This window comes from Doryrhamphus excisus, chromosome 2 (genome assembly GCF_030265055.1).
Source record: "Doryrhamphus excisus isolate RoL2022-K1 chromosome 2, RoL_Dexc_1.0, whole genome shotgun sequence".
Classification (NCBI taxonomy): Eukaryota; Metazoa; Chordata; class Actinopteri; order Syngnathiformes; family Syngnathidae; genus Doryrhamphus; species Doryrhamphus excisus.
The window spans coordinates 30,653,846-30,675,731 of record NC_080467.1 but is presented as its reverse complement, the minus strand read 5'-3'; the positions used below and the strand labels follow the sequence as shown (position 1 = coordinate 30,675,731).

At 43.2% G+C, this 21,886-nt stretch overlaps 1 protein-coding gene across 12 annotated transcripts; it reads right to left on the bottom strand.

The window, feature by feature from the left end:
* On the bottom strand, positions 1-21,378 carry map7d3 (MAP7 domain containing 3). Of its 12 annotated transcripts, XM_058062845.1 has the most exons (19): positions 21,178-21,376; positions 18,341-18,439; positions 18,031-18,111; positions 17,306-17,469; positions 17,127-17,235; positions 15,412-15,495; positions 13,651-13,758; positions 10,940-11,038; positions 9,009-9,134; positions 5,493-5,635; positions 4,207-4,343; positions 3,917-4,131; positions 3,302-3,425; positions 2,910-3,195; positions 2,786-2,839; positions 2,638-2,707; positions 2,417-2,561; positions 1,535-1,806; positions 1-1,469 (listed from the first exon to the last, which is right to left on the bottom strand). In XM_058062845.1, the coding sequence occupies exons 1-19, from the start codon at positions 21,221-21,223 to the stop codon at positions 1,459-1,461; spliced, it is 2,373 nt and encodes a 790-aa protein (XP_057918828.1). In that variant the 5' UTR covers positions 21,224-21,376; the 3' UTR covers positions 1-1,458. The 12 variants fall into 12 exon arrangements, with proteins under 12 accessions (XP_057918828.1, XP_057918836.1, XP_057918845.1 ...); XM_058062853.1 differs by lacking the exon at positions 10,940-11,038 and having other exon boundaries at positions 3,881-4,131; positions 21,178-21,378; XM_058062862.1 differs by lacking the exon at positions 10,940-11,038 and having other exon boundaries at positions 3,881-4,131; positions 5,493-5,611; positions 21,178-21,378.
* Positions 21,379-21,886: the final 508 nt, after the last annotated feature.

The following is a 21,886-nucleotide window of genomic DNA, read 5'->3' as shown; positions in this document are numbered from 1 at the left end:
TCTAGTTTTGCGAGACTTTATTAACAGTTCATATCATCTCCGAACAATTTGGAATATATTTACAGTACAAATGTTACTTGCGGAGAGGGTGCTTGGGGGAATAAGTGAGAACATTATTCATAAAGGACTTAATGATTGTCAGAGGCCGAGGTAAGGACACTGTTTTGTTTTCTTTAGTTAACACAGCATCTAAGGCACGGCGCTATCCAGCTGGCTAAAGTTAATCTGCAGAAATGGACAACTGTAGCAGTAGCTGTAGAAGTCTTATGTGAAGAAAAAATGAATAAAGGACGGCTTGATGAAGGCGCTTACATTCTGAGAGATTACAAAAAAAGTAAAGCCCTCTCAGGTCCTTATCTTTTTGTCAGCGAGAGGGTGTGGACGCTAACAACAAAGCATAAATTGAGGTCCCAAACTATTTGCTTTAAAGCAAAAAAAAAAAAAAAAATTCAAGCTTGTCTGCCACAAACAAGTTGACATCACTCCACCCTCAACGTGGCTTCATTGGATTAACACTGATTGTAATATACAACACTTAAATATATGCAGAAGTGTATATTCATATATAAACAGCCACTTGTTATATTAAATAAGAAATAGTTGAAATGAATTTTGTCAGATGTAGCAGCTCGCGTGTCGGGACACCGCACATGGATTTTTGCTAAAAGGAACAGACTAATGTAAACTACAGCCATCTTGTTAGCAAACATAAGCTACAGATACAAAATACAAAGATGACATAAAGCCTGATGAGACCTGAATAAAGAACTTGTGCTGTTAAGGTAACAGTTCAGTGTGCCTGCAATGCTCTCTAGTGGCCACAGAAGGGAGCACAGTGCATGACTGTCTAAAGCCAAGTTAGACAAGTGACAGTCACATGGCAGCAAGCTGAGCCAGCACAAGCAGTTTCTGTCATTCACAAATGAGGCTGTGAACAAACCGGTAAGGCCATAATTGCTGGATGCTGCAATAATATATATATATATATATATATATATATATATATATATATATATAATCAGCCAATCAAGTAAATTTATAAGAGCCAAACCGTGGAATCCCAGAGACAAGTCTGTAGCACACCCTGGAACGCTCTTAGGTAAGAGGAAAACATCTAAACATGTGAGGATAAGTACAATAACAAAGCCAAAATTCATAAATTACAACAACAGCACACCCCTGATGAAGACCAAATGTGTAACAGAAACATCAAACTCTGACACAACACAGAAAAAGGAGCTTGAGAGAAGATGACGCGCAAAAAAGGAACACATGGAATTTCCCTGTAGCTTTTATCATCTTGCAGATGAAACACCTAGCTCTTATGGGGCAGGTCAGCTCCTCTCCATGGACTTAATGGAGGTGGAAGCTCTTTTGGAATCTTTCAAATGGAGCTCAGTCGGACAGGAAGGTGAGGAGGGCAACAGTGCAGAGGCTTCCTGGTGTCACGGTGCAGCGTCAAATCTCTGCTGAGAGACGTGAACAATGTTTGAAGAAAAATGTGAAGAAGCATCCACTGGAACCATCATCTCACCTGACAGAGCCTCTATGGCTTGACTGGAGGAATGTAGGGAGCTCACTGGGCTGCCTTTGGTCCCGTCCGGCCCATCACAGTGGATCATAACTGGGTCACAGTCCTCTACCTCCATTAGGTTGTGAGTCTTGGAGTGGACGCTGAGATCCATGAGCTCCTCGAAGCTCCATTGGTTGGACTTACTGCCTCGGCCAGACACCAGTTCCACCTTAGTCGAGTCCTGCTCATTCAGGAACTCTGAGCCTTCCACTAGGCGGCCTGTTGGAATTGGACTAGAGAGAAAAAAAAAGTGCGTGAGGGTATTAGCTACTAGCGGTGTCATAGTACAGGTAACCTACGGTACGGTCCGTACCTCAGTATTTGGGCTAAGGCTTTGGTCCAGTTTCTGTCAAACAACAATTTACAAACCACGAGAACCACAAAATTCAAAGAAATCCAGCTGAATGTGTGCAGATCCTGGAATAACTAGAATGCTTTGTGTGCTGGTTATGTGTAGCTGCTCTATAGGGGGCCGCAGCTCAATTCAAAGGGCCAAAAGATGAGCATAATAGGTCCCCTTTAATAGATCCCTCCATCGTGGTGGTTAATTGGTTCCACACCATGCCGCTATGAAGGAATTTCTGCCAAGTAGGTTTCCTTATTGATAAATCCATTATTTTGGTAGGTAGGTAGGTAGGTAGGTAGAGCAGAGAAAATCGTTGAAAACTTCTGCATACGTTTTTGAATATGACTAGAGGCCTCTTTTTTGTGTGAAAAACTGTGATAGAGTGAGGGAGCGATTTTCAGAACCATGATGTGGCAAGGGACGAGTGTAGTTCCTATCAATGTGCTTGTCACATAATTGAAGTTTGTCTTTCAGCTAAAAATGTGAAAGCATCTTACCTGACTGCCTGAGTGTCCTCTGGGCCGTTCTTCTTGTCCGTCCCCACTCGTCCATTCATGTAACCCAGTGGTTCTTCCCTTTGAGCCACTCCATCACCGCACTCGTGCGTCTCTATGGTGATGTCGTCCATCTGACCTTCTTCACCTATCAGGGAAACCACTTGTTTTTCAGAGGTATGCGACATAAAAAGGCCTAAGGAGCGGTAGTAATGACAACATACTCCTGGTATCAAATCCAATCTGGTCCTGTCCATCATCTTCATTGTCCTGCAGATATTTGTCTCCATCTCTCTGCATTAGAGTGAGAATATGACATATTAATATTAATGCAATTAATTTCCACCACCTATAACAATAAAAAAGTATCACCTTAAAGTCATTTTGTTCCCCTTTTCGAGTTCTCTTCATTATTTCTTCAATCCTCTGAAGCAACACAGTTTTACACAGATTTGCCATCGTCTTGTTGAGTGTGAAGACAAATGCTTTGTCATACCTTCTTCCTCTCCATACGTTCCTGCTGGTTCTGCTGCATGATGCGGTCTCGCTCTTGGCGAACCTTCTCAGCTTCTTCTAAGGCCTTGGCCTCGGCCTCCTCCCGCTCCCTCTGCATCTCTGCCTGCTTCAGTGCCTCCTCAGCTGCCAGTCTCGCCTGCTCTTCCTCTGCTATACGGGCCTGCTCCTCTTCCTTCACTCGTCTCTCCTCTGCCAGTTTCCTCTCCTCCTCTTCACGCTTCAGTCGGGCCTGCTCTGCTAAACGTTCTTCCTCATCTTTCCTGAGCCTTCAGGATGAGACAAAAGGCCATACTCGACTTCATCCTTCATATCACTTTCCATACCCGCCAGCTGTGCTTGTGACAAGTAATGAGTGTAAATGGAGATGCTCACTTTTCCTCTTCCTCCCGCTGAATCCTGAGTTGCTCCTCCTTCTCCTTCTGCTCCCGCATTAGTCTTCGGTTCTCCGCCAGAATCTTGGCAGCTTCAGCAGCAGAGTTGGTGCCCGTCTTAGTATCTGACAACGTATTGAGTACATGTATTTGCTACATTCATCGTTTTGGACTATTTTTCCATGCAATGTTAAACACACCACTACAAAAATTGCATCACTCTTTCCAGGGGGTGACAGCATGAACAACACTAATGTGGGCCAGGATGTGACAGAAGCTGGGAGTATCTAACAGATCAGCTCCATGGTCGTTGACTGAACACCGAGCTGCTGCCACATAACTGAACAGAAACAAACCGGAGTATCCGGAGAAAACCCACACATGTACGGGGAGAACATGCAAACTCCACACAGAGATGGCCGAGGGTGGGATTGAACTCAGGTCTCCTAGCTGTGAGGTCTGGGCGCTAACCACTCAACCACCGTGCAGCCACTTCATGTGTGTTAAAATAATCAAATACTAACAGTAATAAATCACCAACAAAAACAGAGGGTAACAATCAATACATTCTTAAATGCACCTTCAAATTGGGCCTTTCCACTCAAGAGGTGCTCACCATCTTTGTCTTTGAGCTTGCTGGAATCAGAGGACAGTGGCGACCCCATTTGTACAGGACCCAGATCCTTAGACCGGGAGTCCCTCTTACGTAAGGTGGGGGGTCCCGTTGGAGTGAGAGATGGTTTTTGGATTGGAGGGGGCTTAGCTGTCGTTGGCTGAGGGGACGGGGGATGTTTTATTCCCGGCGAGGGTGGACGTGTCCTTGCATTTTGCCTGTTAGAGGAAACTGGGTGTCACTAGATGGCTGCATTCGCTTGAAAGTGAAACATTATTGGTCTGCCTGCTTACTTTGCTGCTGCTGGGGAGGGCGTCCTCTTTGGCGAAGGATTGGGAGAGGGTGATGGCGAGCGGTTGCGTCCCAGAGGAATTGATGGAGAGGGGGGGCGTTGCCGGCCAGGCGAGGTAAATGTTCTTTCCTGCTTGCTCTGTTTTTCCCCACACAGATGGCACAGAGGTGGAGAAGGTATTCAACACAACGAGGATTACATCAGTAACTCTACACTACCGGGTCAGTCATGTGACACTTGAAACCAATGAAGGGTGTCATCTCATCCTATTCAGCCAAGCAAGTAACGCAAACCTTACAAGCGTTGGTTCAAGGCTGTGGATGACTGAAGCAAAAACAGGACCACAAATACAAGGTAACTGCCTTGAAGAGGACAAATATTGTGAAGCCATTTAAAACCATCATAGTTTACACCTGTGATGCTGTGAAGCTTGAACATCAAATCCACTATTTCAGGGCATCGTCACACAGCGCTAACCACAAGGTGATACATTTATCCTTGCAACCACCAGTTGAGGGAAAGGTGCAGAAAGCAAGAGATTAGGGTGGTGGCTGCTTCGTATGGCAAGATCTGTCCGGAATCACGTCACCACTTTGTCTCGTATAGCGTCAATGAGTCCTTTCTCAGCCTCAGACACCAGGAGGAACATTTCCCAGTGGTTAGCATCCTGCTAAAGCACAGGCAAATGTATAGGTGTATAGACTGTCTTGTTTCATATTATCTACATACTGTATTGTATATAACTCTGGGAAAAACTGTTGATTTTGTTAATACTTGGGTTGTTTATATTGTTTATTGTTCTATTTTGTGTATTTTTGTACTGCTTAACTGTTTCTGTACACTTGCTTCTGTGCAATGCAAATTTCCCCACTGAGGGACGAATAAAGGCATATCTTATCTTATCTTAAATGTAGACATGCATGAATCACATCTTTCCTTTCTGATGAAAAGGTCAAAGTTTGCTTAGGCTTGTCCTGAATCATCCCTTTAAATGTTGTTGCATAGGCATCTAGGAGGCATTTCACATGATCCATTCAGTGGTTTCCCACTATCGTGCTTATGTATGCCACTAACTCTTTTTGCCTTTTACAAGTCGCTCCTGCCACTGGAGCTGCAGGCAAGTGTGACGAATGGCTATGAGGAAAGTAAAACATCAAACAATTTTGGCGATTTTTTTTCTTTGAATGTTGTGCCAGTGTTGCATTTAGCAGTATAAAATAGTTGTGTGTGCAAACAGGGAGGGACATGTTGCACTTTTTTACACTCTGCTGTCATTTCTCTACATACCAGCGAACGGTCGAGGGCTCCGTCTGCCGACACGGAGGTGGTCATGCTGTTCTTTTGTCGGTCGATGCTACGGCTGCGCACAGGTCCGCGCGGTGGTGGGTGCAAATGGGTGGCGGAGGCTGAGCGAGGACACAGGTGACATTCTGGTCAAGGACAAAGTCATCGCAGAACCACGGTGAAGCGCAACCAGCGGGGAGGGGTGATAAGCAGGGCCGGGGTGCGCAGCAAAGCAGCAAAAGAACAAGTTGTAAAGAAACACAAACAGGTACAAATTACATCATATTCCTTTGTTAAAAAAATGATTTGTTAGATTCAGAGCTAAAGCAGACAATGTTTTAATCCGTGTTTAAGAGGCATCAGTTACCGGCATCAATCTCCCCCCAGAAAACCCAAACATTTCAAGACAACAAGAGAACAGACACACCTCATCTCCAGTACTGGAATATTAATAACACAACAGTTTTTGCTACCGAGTTACCACTTTATTCAAAGCAATGTGCAAATGTATTTGGCAATAATTTAGGGTTGTTCAGTTATTCAGAGTACACCATCTATAAGGACTATCACTTTTTAGCTGAGGGGTGTCCAAACCTTCTCTACAGAGGGCCGCACACAGAACAACGGAAGGATACGGGGACACATTTTACATTTGATACATTTTATATTTAAGGCAGTGTTTTGCAAATAGTGGGGCCAGCCCCCTTGTGGAGCGATGAACTGTCGAGGGGGTAGGATGGGGGGTGGGTTAAGTGGAATAAGAGGCAGGCAGGACTTTCAATATTAGTGCAGACATGCCAACATGTATGAATTTGTCATACTCGGCATGCAATTAGACTCTTGAATGCGCTTGTATGCTTAGCTGCTCTCCATTTTGTTGCATTTGGTGGTTTCAGTTTGGAGTTCAGTCTGTACAGGATAGATAAATATTGATATTATCAGTTTCTCAATAGTACTTCAACTCAGTGGGACGCAAAAATATTTCTGTCCCCCAGTGGGGGAATGACAGAAAATAATTTACAACTACTGCTTTGAGTTGCTAATTCGAATCCAGGCGACAAAGCAAACTAGTTGTAATAGCTAATACGTAACAATGATATATGATCATTCAACAAAAAAAAAAATTGCGTTGCACATGAAAAACCGCACCTCAGGACAGCTCCTGTACGTGTAAATCGTTGCGTTGTCCACCATCTCTTCTAAACTTTACAAGTTTAGGATGGATACTAACAAAACAAATCCACAGGTGGAATAGAACGTCTGCACAGCACTGTGTATTCATTCCCACACCAAACACGTCTAGGAGCCAAAAGACAGCCAGGCTTGACTGAGGGTGGGTTTTTTGCCCGTCAGGAAATCTCGCCATTAACGTGCTGTGTCAGATGGAGTGATGATCCATGATAATCCAGCAACTTTGAGGACTATTGCTGCCAAAGCGCAATCTTCCGTCATTGATTCCATTCTGAGCATGTACTGCAGCCATTGCAAGTGCCACTATTACAGAAGTGTCATATTTCCACTGGGGCAACACGTAGTGCACCAACGCCATCTGCTAATGGGGGTTTAATAGCTGGTCAATAAACGGCACTCCGTAAAACAACACAGAAGGATCTCTGCTACCAAATTACTGAGCTCATAAACTACAGTAAAACTATGACTTACGACACAGCTCTTCTTTCTCTTTGGGTTTTTTCCTTTCGGGGGTTACACAGCAAATCAATGGCTTCCATCCAACCTTGTCTTCTGCATCTGTCTCTCTCACACCAACTACCCATGTTGGACAGACAACACAATTCTCCAATTCCCAATTCCTCCAATGCTCCAATTCCTTTATAGTGTACTTCTAAAACTGCTTGGTACGCAAAAGCCAATTGGTGCCACCGCATGGCTAATGTTTGTGCCAGACCACCTGCACCCGCACAACAGTTTCCTTCTGATACAACAAAAACTAGTAAGTAGCTTGGGGCAAACCTCTGAGCATGTGCCTGATCAGCTGAACCCCGGGGCACATTACAATGCCAGCCAATTGTGTCACCAGTGCGCATGTGAGCCAGACCCCTGTTGGTCCACAGTGACAGGAGCAACGACAGCAAGGACTCTCACGAGTCTACTTTGCTGTTATTTGTGGCCAATACAGATTTCAGCTGTCTGTAAACACCAGAGGAACTGAGCAACCTACGGTCATGATAAGCAAGCTCATTTTATCCCAAAAGGACGTTAAGGGCAGCTCAGAGCAACTAGATGTCAGCAGACAGTGTGTGTGAATTCTGAAAAGCTGAAACGAAACTAATCCCAAAGGGATTAATCAAGTATTCTGTCTGTCTGTCTGAATAGCTCGGAAAAATAAACCTAAATCAAATGAATGTGGGAGCGTTCGGAAGCCGAAGCTGGACTGAAGCGCCGTGTAAATACGCTAAAACAGAATAAAAGTATGAGCAAATTGGTATTTTGAGCTCAAATCAGGAATTGAGCCAATCATCTCCGGGTCTTGATCCAAGCACTCTACCAGATGTTCACCCTAACCCTAACCTTTACTAGTTTTAATTTAAAATTGAATTTAAAATTGAATTTAAAGCTTAAGCCATATTATGAAATGGAACTTTTGTAAATTGTAAAGCACATGTATTTCTTGGTAAGAAAATGGCAAACTGTTGGAATGGGATGTCAGCCTCTGGACATATTGCTACTAAATCTTCAACAAACTGTGATGCCTGTGCTTGTCATTAAGGAAGATGTAGTCACCCATGCCATTCCAACTTCATACGGAAGATATTTATACAACACTCTTGTTTCGTTTATGCAGAAATGTGCCAAACGGCGCTCCTATTTGGAAGGACGGTCAGTCACAGAAGTGTGTTCAGTGTGCGTGGAGAATGTGTATTTACGGCTAAGACGAGCTACGTTCAAAAATAAACTTGCTTCTCCTATTTTTTCCACTCCAAACCTGCACGTGATCATCAGGTACTGTAAAACGTTCCTAACATTAAAGCCATCCAGCCTATGCTATCCCTGCTAGCTTCCATTCACGGTCTGGAAGAGGAGATTCCGACAACTTCCGCCAGCGTTTCCATTTCCACCTGTTCAGGTCGGGAGTTTTATGAAGTAAAGCAGTATGCTTATTAATGTTACTGAAGATGTTTTTAAATCTTTGATAAAAGCAAGTGGATCATACTTGAGAACGACGTATAGTTTACATAACAATGACCGTCTCTCGTATTTACTTTAGGTTTTACTTAGGTTTACTTAGGAGGACATGAGGGTAGTTTGTGTGGGAGTGGATGGTAGCGATTGTTTTGCTGTGGCGACCCCTGAAGGGAAAAGCCGCACGAAAAAAGGAGATTGGACTGACTTGGGTATTGTAAATAGTACCACATAGTACCTAGGCCAACGTAAAAGCCCCAAACACAGGTAGAGCAGGTAGGTACCATTCAGTGGAAAAGGAGAATCATCTTTAAGTCAAAGGTCCCTTCCTTTGCAAGCATTTTGCTTTACAGTGGTGGTGGGGGACGGGGGGGTTACCTGGAGTATCTGTTCCTCCAGGGGAAAGGGCGGCGGCACTCTTGCTCCTAGCTAGTGAGGCCTGGGTGGGAGTGAGCAGGCGACTAATGATCTCTCCGTCCACAGCGCAAGTCGGTGGCTTACGAGCTACACCAAAAGATAGTCGCCGCAAAAAAAGAACAAAAATGGGGGATATGGGAAGAACAAGCAATAATAAAGAAAAAAGAGGGGGAAAGACAGGGGAGCGGGTGTCAGTTAGAATGAGATAAGTCACCATGTGATTTAAGCAACAGGAGAAAATCAAAAATAACAACCAAGAAGGCTACGTCTCAGTCTCACACAGCATTTTCTACTTCCAGTCATATTCAATGGAAACATTTGAGGACAACAAGGAAATGATGCCTTGGAAGAGTACTGAGACAAGACAAAATCAATGGTTCCTTAAGGCAGTACGACGTGTGCTGATGGGGAGAGAAGACATTGGACCATTAGTGCACAAGAAATAAGTATTACTCAACAAGAACGCCTGGAAGGCCAGAGAGGGGCTGAACAAGACCTTGGTCTTCTGCTGTGAAAGCTTGCCCATGATTACGTAAAGACCGGTGCCCAAGGTAGTACGGTCAAAAAACTTGAATGCTTCTAAACAGTCCAGCATGATGTCACAGCAGAATAAAGATACTCTTGCATCCATGAAAACAGTAGACTTTGGGGCATCCACCTGTGCTACATAAAGTCAAACCCGTCTTAACTGTTGAGAGTTGCCGCCTGCATATTGGTGGCGCTGCTTACCAAGCAGACATCTGCTACCACCAGACGCTACTGCGGTTAAGTGCTGAAGCGCTGCTGCACTTCATCAAGGTATTAAGAGGCTAAAGGACTACAGTGGCAGCACCAAATCTTGCATGTATTATTCACCGAGACACCAAGGAAAAGTGTCAAAAGTACACTTAACGCTCATAAGCATTGGGAATTCCTTGATTAATTGGAGAAAATGATCTTTACTATCCATCGCCGACATTATGCTGCTCTTGCTGCATTCAATTTAGCCTAAATTGCTTCAACACCGGAAACTATTGTGCCTGCGCGTTTAGCCATCTCTACAGAAGGGGTAAGAAAATCCTTTATTAAGGCGATTAAGGAGAAAATGAATTCCAATTTGATCGAACTTCCATGGCAGACATCATATTATTTTACATGAAAAACAGAAAGTCTCTGATTAAATACAAGTATAAATTCCCTGCTTGAGTACAGTTACAAATAGCGTTCAAGAGATTTCTTAATTATCCAGGTCCCACACACTATTGGTACAGGAAGCTTTTTGTCCCTTTGTTTTCCCAGAAAAGGAGGCTGCCAGCTATGAACGACAAACAAAAGCCTCTGTGGTTAATACACTGACTGGACACTGCACTCTTGAAGGGATTTGTGGGTGCTGTGATGGGGATGGCACTGAGGAACACAGGGACACACACAGCAATGTAAATTCTGCAAGGAGGGACGTCATCTGGGGGTGACAAGACAATCTACACTTGACAAAACAAAAACAATACACAATGTTAGCACAGACACACAACAAGACCCTTGCTGTGGTTGACAACTGTGAAATGAGTTTAAGGGTTGAGTTAGTCAGCGAACACTTGTCAATTATATAAAATGGTTAAAAAAGAGGCAAGCATAATGTTTGGAGCAAATCAAAAATGTCATACAGGATTATGTGAGAGTTTTGGGGGAAAAGGAAAGATAAGTTGGCCTGATTTACAGTAACTGCCACACACCTTCATGATGCCACATGAGCCAAATAAAGACGACATCCCGACAAAACCTCTGTTAATGACCAAGCAAATTCAAAACGAGCAAGATGTTAAGATCAGTGCATCATGCCTGTTATTCCAAAATATGCAACCCCAACTGAAGCATGAAAATAATGTGATCAGTGATTGTTCCATGCTAGCCACCTTGATGGTCTGCTGTCCCCGTAGCAGCCTTGGCAGGAGTCTGTATTCTGCCCACACTTACTCGTGTGAGGGACGCACTCCTCTTCTTCATGGAAGCACCTATGGACGTTAGTCAAAAAATCCCCCCCCGACCCCAGAGAGTTTTTAGAATGGGTCAAGAGCACTATAGTCTCAAGTGTGTGTGTGTGTATGTGTGTGTGCGCATGCACGCACACATGCACGCACACATGCACGCACACATGCACGCACACATGCACGAGAGAGAGACAACAAGTGATGCTCAACTGGTGATGTTTGTCCAAAGTGAGATGTGAGCAGAGGCACAAAAAAAACTATTCTACAGTCTAGCTTGCGGTTCCAGGATGCAGAAACACAGACAAGCTACTCCACCGTCTAGCCAGCGGTTCCAGGATGCAGAAGCACATAGAGAAGCTACTCCACTGTCTAGCTAGCGGTTCCAGGATGCAGAAGCACATAGAGAAGCTACTCCACCGTCTAGCCAGCGGTTCCAGGATGCAGAAACACAGAGAAGCTACTCCACCGTCTAGCCAGCGGTTCCAGGATGCAGAAGCACATAGAGAAGCTACTCCACCGTCTAGCCAGCGGTTCCAGGATGCAGAAGCACATAGAGAAGCTACTCCACTGTCTAGCTAGCGGTTCCAGGATGCAGAAGCACATAGAGAAGCTACTCCACCGTCTAGCCAGCGGTTCCAGGATGCAGAAACACAGAGAAGCTACTCCACCGTCTAGCCAGCGGTTCCAGGATGCAGAAGCACATAGAGAAGCTACTCCACCGTCTAGCCAGCGGTTCCAGGATGCAGAAGCACATAGAGAAGCTACTCCACTGTCTAGCTAGCGGTTCCAGGATGCAGAAGCACATAGAGAAGCTACTCCACTGTCTAGCTTGCGGTTCCAGGATGCAGAAGCACATAGAGAAGCTACTCCACTGTCTAGCTAGCGGTTCCAGGATGCAGAAACACAGACAAGCTACTCCACCGTCTAGCCAGCGGTTCCAGGATGCAGAAGCACATAGAGAAGCTACTCCACTGTCTAGCTAGCGGTTCCAGGATGCAGAAGCACATAGAAGAGCCATTCTACTGTCTAGCTAGCGATTCCAGGACACAGAAGCATCACAACCGGAGCGAATTACTAGTCTCCCATGGTTTTGATTGACTGCCACATTGGGAGGGAATTTTGAGGTGGAAAAGTATTTCAGAGGAAAAAGCAGGGTTGATGAAGTACTCTTGCCATTATCGGATATTGCTAGTACTGAGGATAAATTAACATAACACACACACCGGTTTCCTCCCACATTCCAAAAATGCATGTGCATGGTTAATTGGCAAATTGTCCATATTTATGAATGAGATGTGAATGGTTGTTTGTCTATATGTGCCCTGTGATTGTCTGGCCACCAGTCCAGGGTATACCTCTAGCCTGAAGACAGCTGAGATAGGCTCCAGTGTGTCCGCGACGGTCGTGAGAATAAGCGGTATAGAAAATAAATGAATCGATCAATTGGGGTAGCATGAGCGCTTTTTTTCCATGAAATGTATTTTTGCCTCATTTCAGGAAGTCATCATAAGAAGCGTGCTACTTCCAATATAAGAATTTTGTTCATTTTCAGTTGGCAGTACACAGACAGTGGAAACCGTAAACTGCATTGACCAGCCACAACATTAGGTACACCTTCACAGTAGTAAGAACAAGAGCTGCATCAAACATCCTGCCTGTATGCCAATCATACTACATGATATGCATAAGCGTGCTCAAATATGACATCCCTCTCAATACGTTGTTGCAGTATGCACCTTGCAATCTTAAGGGGGATCTATTATGCTCATTTTATTTTTAGACCCTTTGTATTGAGTTGTGGACTCCTACAGAGAAGCTACACACGATAACCAGCACACAATTTTTAGTTCTTCCACACTCTGCAACTACTCTGCAACTACTCTGCAACTACTCTGCAACTACTCTGCAACTACTCTGCAACTACTCTGCAACTACTCTGCAACAACTCTGCAACTACTCTGCAACTACTCTGCAACTACTGTATTTCCTTGGATTTGTGCTTCCTGCCAAAACGGTTATACGTAATTCATTCCACCACTGCCACGCCCACTCCGCTGTGATTGGTCACATTCCAAAGTGCTTCCCAACTACGAATGAGCCCCACTTTCTAATATGGTGGGTATAGGCGTTATAATAAATGAACAATGTCTTTGGATATGGCATTTTGAGCTATACCAACGTCTTTCAGGGCTCACTTCCAAATGAGCAAATCTCATTATCTGAAACTTTGTCATAGTTTAACGCCAGAATACTACATTCTAACTATATTTATAGGTTATATTATATTATATATTATATTATTATATTATAGGTCAGAAAAGAGGAAAAAGCATAATAGGTCCCCTTTAAACCTGATTTGTAACGCATGTGGTGCATTTCGCAAGACTATGTCGTCTGCATGCTTCTAACTTGGCTGGTGATATAAAGTCAGTTGGAAAACTGACACAGATTCTCATATCAATTTCAGACTTTAGCCCCACCCATTTCTGGTTAAGCCACGGCTACAGATCATTTAGATGGTTGGACAGATCCAGGTAGCGGTGTACTCGCTCATCCCTACTACAACGCTCTGGGGTGACAGCATGTTGGACGCAAAGGAGAAGGAAGTACAGGCTGGGGAGTAATAGGACACTTACTTTTGTCAGGAGATTTGACGAGGGTGGCAGAGGATGAGGATAGGCGTTTGCTGATGCTAGCCTCTGATGGCTGTTTGAGGTTCATGGTGGATGTGGAGCGCTTGTCCACTAGTTGGGAGGAGGAAAGACAAGACAAGGGAGGGTTTCAACTAGGGGCAGCTCAACCTAGGCAGGTGATGGGTGCACACAGTGGGGTGCTAAAGTCAACTGAAAAATGAGACTATTCTCATATACCCTATTGACCCTATTGACCCGACAATAAGACCTATTTACCTCAAGAAGACAGAGTGTTCCAGTCATGCACCAAGGAAAGGGCAATAGTTTAAGATTTCTGTGAAACCTGAACTGGTAAAAGTATCAGATTCTAAAAATAATGCATGTATGTATTCAACACAGCAGATGCTATTTTGGTTGAGGAATACTTGAGTTTTGGGCTGCAGGTATCGAATATTTTAGTAATCGACTATTCTTCTGAAATGTTTGTTAATTGAGTAATGGGAAAAACACATATGTTTGCCTGTTTAAAAGAGATAATAAATTCACAAGAAAAATAAAACATTCCAATAGTTTTATATCTTAAATGGACATATAGTGTAAGTGGTTTTCATTTTTTAGGGCTATATATGCACAACACACCATATGCAATCTGACTGCACAGAGAAGAAGAGTTGTTGAGGGAGTCTAACTGGTGCAAATTAAGCAGGCAAACTAAGCTGAAGTTGAAATAAAATGCTATATTATAAAATGTTTTGGAAAAGGTGTATGTGGAACAAAATATAACAATTAAACAGCCAGTAAAAAAATGATTTAACTAAAAGAAAAGTACAGCTTTTACTTGAGTTGCTGAGTCTAAGGGTTTTTTGGGGGGGAAAGGGATGGAGGTTGAGAGTTCCCCGAGTCTCATTGGTAACGGATCATTCATTAGTCGAGTTCAGGGATTAGCAACAATCAAAGATGTTTCCTACCCACTTCCTCTGAGTGGTGACGTAAGCAATTCTTCCGAAACATGGAAAAAAATCATACACTATTTTTCGAGATAATCGATGGATTTTAATTATCCAAATAATCCTTGCAGCCCTACTTGATTTATGTCATGTAATAAGCCCCATTTGAAAAATGGGTCGTCCTATGGTCGGGTCAACACTATTACATACATTTGTGGCCACAACATTAAGTACACTATCTACTGGCAATCTAACGCAAGAATTTCCTTTATTTGTTACCTTTCTTGCTACATATGAAGGCATATGAAATGACTAGAGATCTCTCTCATTGTGATGCATTGTTCTACAAATTGAAAAAAAACATTGCTCTTGTATTGGATGTCATTAGATTGTGCAGGTTTATCCTCTATTACAAACAGTACAATGTGTTGCCAATTCATGCTACAAAACCACCGCATTGTGCTTCAAAAGTCATGCAGTGAAGTTAGTAGTACTGCAAACCAATCATCCACATCATGGTGTCATGTGATGACATTATTAGTTCAGTCATGCTTCCATGCAAAGTAGCTCATTTGTTCTTGCACCTGCTCAAAAGTGTGAATGACAGTCAAAGATCTAAAACAAACATTGTCTGCAAGGAGAAAGCAGACAATGACCGCACCGTGACAGACATTTACTGTTAGGCTGCAGAAGACAGCGTGAAGAGGAGGAGGTGAGGGCATAACCATAGTGTCCGTAGCGCCAGTATGCATTTGCCTATGCTGCGTTTCTACAAAATGGCGGGCAGATCTCAAAAAAAAAAATAAAAAAAAAAAACCTTGCTGGGTCCTAGGCGGCTTTTCTGGGGAGGCGGGAGAGATTACTATAGATACTGGAGATGAGGCACCAGCATCTGAATCTCCTGTGGGGAAAGACAGTACTCAGCAGGGAGGCATGGCGAGATGGAGGTGAAAACAGCGCAACAAGCGCATTGGTCTTTCTTCACATACAATGTCTCCTCATAAACAGTTATTCTGTCCAAATGAGCAATTTTACATCAGTCAGTGATAGGACTGTTGGTCAGAGGGGAAGGAGGCATACTTGTAGGTGTGGAGGATAGTACAGAGTATAAGGATAAATATTAGGATGCATAGTGGTGGGAAAAAGTGTTTGTCCCCTTCCTGATTTCTTATTTTTGGCATGTTTGTCACACTTCAATGTTTCAGATCATCAAACAAAATTAAATACCTAGTCAATGACAACACAACTGAACCCAAGGGAGAAAAAAAATCCAAAGCGACATGGCCCTGTGTGAAATAGTGATGGTCACCGAAAGCTAATAAGCTGTCGTTGGCCATCCTGAGGAGCAACAACTGCAATCAAGTGTTTGTGATAGGGGTGGGCGTTATAGACTAAAAACTCATATCCCAATATATTTAGGTTGAATACCGATATGCGATATATATCACAATATGTTTGAAAAAATGAAAGCCAAATGAGAGTGTCAAGTTCTCTTTTTAGAAGACATAAGCATGCCCTTATGTTGTGGCAGGAATACCAACGTGTAAACTCCATCAGGCTTATTAGCAGCTGTCTAACTTCCTTCTATATATGTGGTAGAGCTTGTGCTAAATAATTGTGACTTCAAAATTTCGCTGGACATCGCAAGGCCATCGTTTCAGCAGGGTTTTATCGCATTTTTTTCCACTGTTGCAATGTGGAATATATACAGTATTAGCAACGTGAGAGATTCCTTTTCCTTTCGTGAGGGAGGCAACAGGAGCTCGGCAGACATCGCACACATTCCCCATACTGGAGTTTGTGGTGAAAATGATTTATTTAATGCTCTGGATTGGAAGTGCCCCCATATTACCTAGTTACTGCTTATTCTTTGACGAGTTCTTCCACCACAGACGTGCCGACCTGTTAACTTCTACTGAGCTTTCGGGCTTCTGCTCCGCCCCTCCTCCCTCCTTTTTGCAGGCATGAGGGAAATACAGCTCAAAATCAGTCTATGTCAATAAACAATATGGTTGGTTTTGATATCGTGCTTAAAGCAAATAGATATTTTAAAAAATCGATATCGATAGCCCTAGTTTGTGATAACTTGCAATGAGTCTCTTGCAGTGTCTCCTGCAAAATTCATGCTTCAAGTCTTCCGGGTCCTGAAGCAGCAAAAAAGCCCAAGACCATCACACTACCATACCCATATCTGACTCTTCTCTTGCAGTATTATTTTTACGCCATTGCTTTTTCCTCCACACAGGCCTTGTAAGGTTTGGATTTTGGATTTGAATTTCTAATTTAAAAAAAAACTTAATTTAAAAACAAACTTTTGTGTTCAGTTGTGCTAGAATTGACTAATATTTAAATTGGTTTGTTCTGAAATGTGTGGCAAACATGCAAAAAAAATAAGTAATCAGGAAGGGCAACCACTGTATATTAATTATTCATCAGACAATCATATGCTTCCAAAATGACAATGAAATAAAACATGAAGAGTGAAAATATAGAATGTGAACTCAAACACCAAAAACAAAAAAAGGCCTTTACCTCGTCCGTCTGAGTCTGTTGACAATCCTCCCCATGACCATCTCTTCTGTCTTTGTTCAACACGCTGGCTCCGCTCCAATGTGCGTCTCATCACTGCTTCGTAATGCTCCTGCCACATAAGAGCAGGTTAAAGAAAGATCAAAAAGTCCAGCCAGGCTCCCAAGTCCTCCATCAGCTACCTTCTCCTCTTCCTGTTTCTGCTTCCTCTTCTCCTCCACAGCCATTCGCTTCTGCTCCTCCTTCCTTCGCTGCTCAACAACCTTCTTCTGCCGTTCCTCCAGCTGACGCTCTACTTGCATCTTAGCCTTGCGTTCCCGCTCCATGATCTGAGACTCGCGCAGAGCTGACGGAGAAACACAAGACTCAGACAGTTTAGAGTATTTAATTCTCATGTTTGCATTTGGACCACATAGAGATGCTGTATAAAATCAAAGACCCACCATGTACAGTTGTGGTCAAAGGTTTACATACGCTAGTAAAGAACATGATGTTACAAGGTCTCTTGAGTTTCCTGTTATTTCTACAAATCTGATTTTTCTCTGATAGAGTGATTGGAACAGATATTTCTTTGTCACAAAAACATTCATGAAATTTGGTTCTTTTATGACTTTAACATAGGTTGACAGAAAAAGTGACCAAATCTGCTGGGTCAAAAATATACATACAGCAATGCTAATATTTGGTCAATGTCCCGTGGACATTTTCACTTCAATTAGGCGCTTTTAGTACCAATACACAAGATTCTGGCAAGCTTCTGGTTGAATCCTTGAACGCTCGTCTGACAGATTTGGTGCAGTTCTGTTACATTTGTTGGCTTTCTGACATGGACTTGTTTCTTCAGCATTGTCCACATGTTCTCATCTCAATCTTATACAGAAAGCAACCCAGAACACCAATATCATACCTTGTTTCCTCTCTGCCTCCTCTCGTCTCTCTTTTGCAACTCTTAGTCGATCGTCAACTCGAAGTGCAGCACCGTCGATGACTGCAAACATGGTCACAAAAAGGTTGCAACTTACACTGACATACTATTGCGACAGCTTTGCTGTGAGTGAGAGGTGGGGCGCTAATATTAATGAGCTTGTCAAGTAATAAGATGATGACTCAGGACCTCACTGCAGTAAGCCATGCTGAGAGGTGGGCTACAATTGGATTGCATAGTACCAAATGGTTCAGATGTGAGCCTGGGCTGTATGAAGTGTGACAGCATTTACCTGGTCGACAACCCTGAGGTTTAGCTGTTGTGTTTGTTGAAGGTGCTGGACTCACTGCCTGGCTGCGCCGCTCCTCCGCTTGGGCCTGCGCTGCTGCAGCTGGATTGGATGCAGGGGGACATTTTTTTTTTTTAAGAGACGTTAAGATTATTTCATGGACTGAGTTCAAGTCAGCTGTCTCTCTGGGCTTTCTTTGCACTGCACAGGAATGAAGCCTCTGGGAGATAACAAAAGTGATTTTGAATAATTCCAAAAGCACTTTCCCTTTCAAAGGGAAAGCAGAGGTGGTGGTATTACGAAGTACGAGGAAGGAAACAGCACATGATTGAGCTGTACGGGCCTTCCTCACGGACCTCGTCCTTACTGCACTTCTTGGCGGTGTGCTCTGAGTCTGCCCTACAGAATTGCTGACAAGTCGGCAAATTAGGTCTTCAGTCATGTGACGTTAACATTTCTGCTTCTTCGAACTGCAAGTAAGGCTGACTCCAACCTCATTCATACAGTTCTACTGCAGCCTTAACCATATGGTACTTTGTACCGACAAGAGGGTCAGTCCGCAAACAGGGTGCCATCACTTAGAGGAGCATGACTGCAGTGATATGCAGCTATAACTAAATACAAATATTCTGCATTCACAATGAATGAACAGGGTGGAATATTTTCTTTGTGCCCACTGTCTAAGAAAGACAATCTGATGTCTATTTCAGTCTGTTTGCACATCGCCACATGTCAGGTGTGTCACAAAGTCGAAGGAAGAAATAAAACCATAACTTACATTTCAGCTGCTGTGATTTCCAAAATATAACACTCTATTCGGCCGCTGCTGGATAGACGTACTGAGGTCTGAAATTGACTGCTTGTATAGCAGACATTTTAGATACAGGCTGACATAATTACATAAGGAAGAACACAACCATTAAACCCACCCAATTACGACAAGAGTCTAAACTGAAAGCCCGATTTGTTAGTCTGGATAAAAGCACTGTGATTGGAAAGATGACATGTTGGCCAACGGCATCTGATCAGGGCTGGCATGATGTGAAGGTCCTCAAGTAGCACACCTGATGCCTTCCTCGCACACACACGTGTGCATGCTTTTACTGCAGCAGAGCTTCTATAGGATTACTCTAGACCTTGTCGTGCAAACGGTAAGCCTGGGCTATTTGCAGTCTTGGCATGGTGACCGTGGGGAGTCTTCCAGATGGACGTGCTTCCCCTTGTTAGACAAATATTCTCTGACTGTCTTTTTGTTCTTCACAATTGGGCTTGCTGCAAAGCTTATATAGTGTTGATGGTTTGCAGCATGTGATGAAAATGCACGGCAGGACAATGGCAAGCCATAGAACAACAGTGTTGTGACAGTTGTCATACATATGCTGTATACTTTGTCATTCTACGACTGGGTTACAGTTGCTGTACATGTGTTGGGAAAAACGGCTCAAACTCCACCCCACCCACAAAAGGTGTAGAGCCACACACCTATATGTAACCTTTAGCCTTCCATTACACATGGATAAACTTTGTTATTCAAATGCTTGTTATTTGCGTGACCTTCTCCAGCGACTTTACATAAAGCAGAGGATGGGGAGCAAAACCACATCACAGTGAAATCCAAGCTCATCCTCTGTGGTGCCGCAATCCAACCATTTGAGGAAATATTTCTCATGCTTTTAACAATTTGGCATTGCTTGATTCACAATAATCTTGCAGTGGTGTGAACCCCACACTTGAACACTGCGTTGTATGCATGTAGCCCCAGATTCCTTTCATTATTCAACATAATGCTCAGTCAGACTGGCCTTGAATGTTGTATACAATTTCATAAAAACCACAGACCTGGGTGGATGGTATTCCAGAATGTAATGGAAACGTGAAGAGAGGGTGGCGGGTGGAACAGGAAGACGAACTGCAAAAATTGACTGCTTGTTGCCAGCAGTAACACATGGCTACACCCACACAGTTATGCATGAAACCCCTCTTTCTCTCTTATTCCAAAAACCCACCAAAAAAAACAAAGTGTGCATTCATGCCCCTGCACTAAAAACCTGCAGATGCTGTTTGAACACAGGGGCTGCATTCTGCAGCAGAAACACCTTATCAGTGCATCAATATGGTTCACATTGCAGCTCCTATCAGGCTTTCGCTGAAATTCAGGTCAGACATTGTTATGGTAACCCTGCATACATACGGCATAACCCCCATATGTCAACATATACAGCTACACTGTCCACTAAAGGATATGACGATGGAATTAAAGCTGAGACTCAACACATTAAAATCTTAATAAAGTTGTTTCTATCAACTTAGAGTCCACTAGACAGTGACATGCAGCCCAGACCCCTTCCTGATAGGACTCAATCGATAGGCTAACAGTATGTGCTAGCAGCTAGCATAGCAAAAGTCTGCCTTTTTATTTACTTCCTCTTAAGTTAAGAACGCAGAAACGACACGCTTAAAAACTAGTTCAAATGTGCTCAGTGTAGACGAGGCAAGAAATAAGTCAACTTCAAATGCTAAGTTTCGACCGGCGCCAAGAGATAAGGTTACAACTTTAGCTAGTTAGCAACTAGGGCTCTTATGCCGATACGTTTAAGCCCAACAAACAATGGTGTAATGGTGGCATTTTACGTGTGGGAAAGTGTCCATAACATGTGTCCAGGTCGGAGGGAGCTAACGTTACTTAGCCAGAGGAAGAAATAGAAGAAGCAGCAGCCACTAGCCGGCCGGGGTTATTCGCCAAACACCGCAAAGTGACACTATGAACGAACCAACACCGTTCAAAATAACAACTGTGGTAAAAAAAAAATATATTAATATTGAAAAAGCTGATTTCTTACCCATTTGGGCTCGCAATCCTTTAAGCGTAACAGCGCCCTCCGCCATTTGTTCTATAAGTTTCTTTCTCTATTATTATTTTTTGGTTGTTGCGATAGAGCGGGGCGCGTAACACATCCCGACCGGCAAGGGATGAGGCTACGCGGAGACGTGGACGTCAAAGAGCAGCAATTAAATCCGGGTGTCTCACTGTCTGCCTCATTTCCGGAAACGAGTGTCGCAAGTCAAGAGACTCAAAACAATGTGATATAATTGAGAACAAAATCTAATGACATTAAAAAGTTAAACACAAATGGATAGGTATTTAAACACAATTGAACCACAGAGAAAACACATAATACTAGATTCAAACAAATAAGTGTTTACACTGAATATAAATACGTAAAACTATTTATGCTATAACTCAAATATATAAAGTAGACAAACAGAAACGATAAAGTATTTCATAATCAATTAGTAAACATACTGTTACAACAATTAGTGTACAAACTAAATCTGAGTCACGTGTGAATGTTCTTTTCTTAATAGACGATCCGACGAGGGGAGGGAGGTTGCTGGTGGAAGTTGTTCAATAGGAGGCCCGTGGGCAACATTTTTCTTGCGACAGATCAAAACAGTAGGGGAGAGTGTTTCTGTCAAACATCAGCTGCTCTTGTCATGTAGAAAATCTTTGACTGGTGTATTTTTTCCAGTATGTACTTAGACACAGCA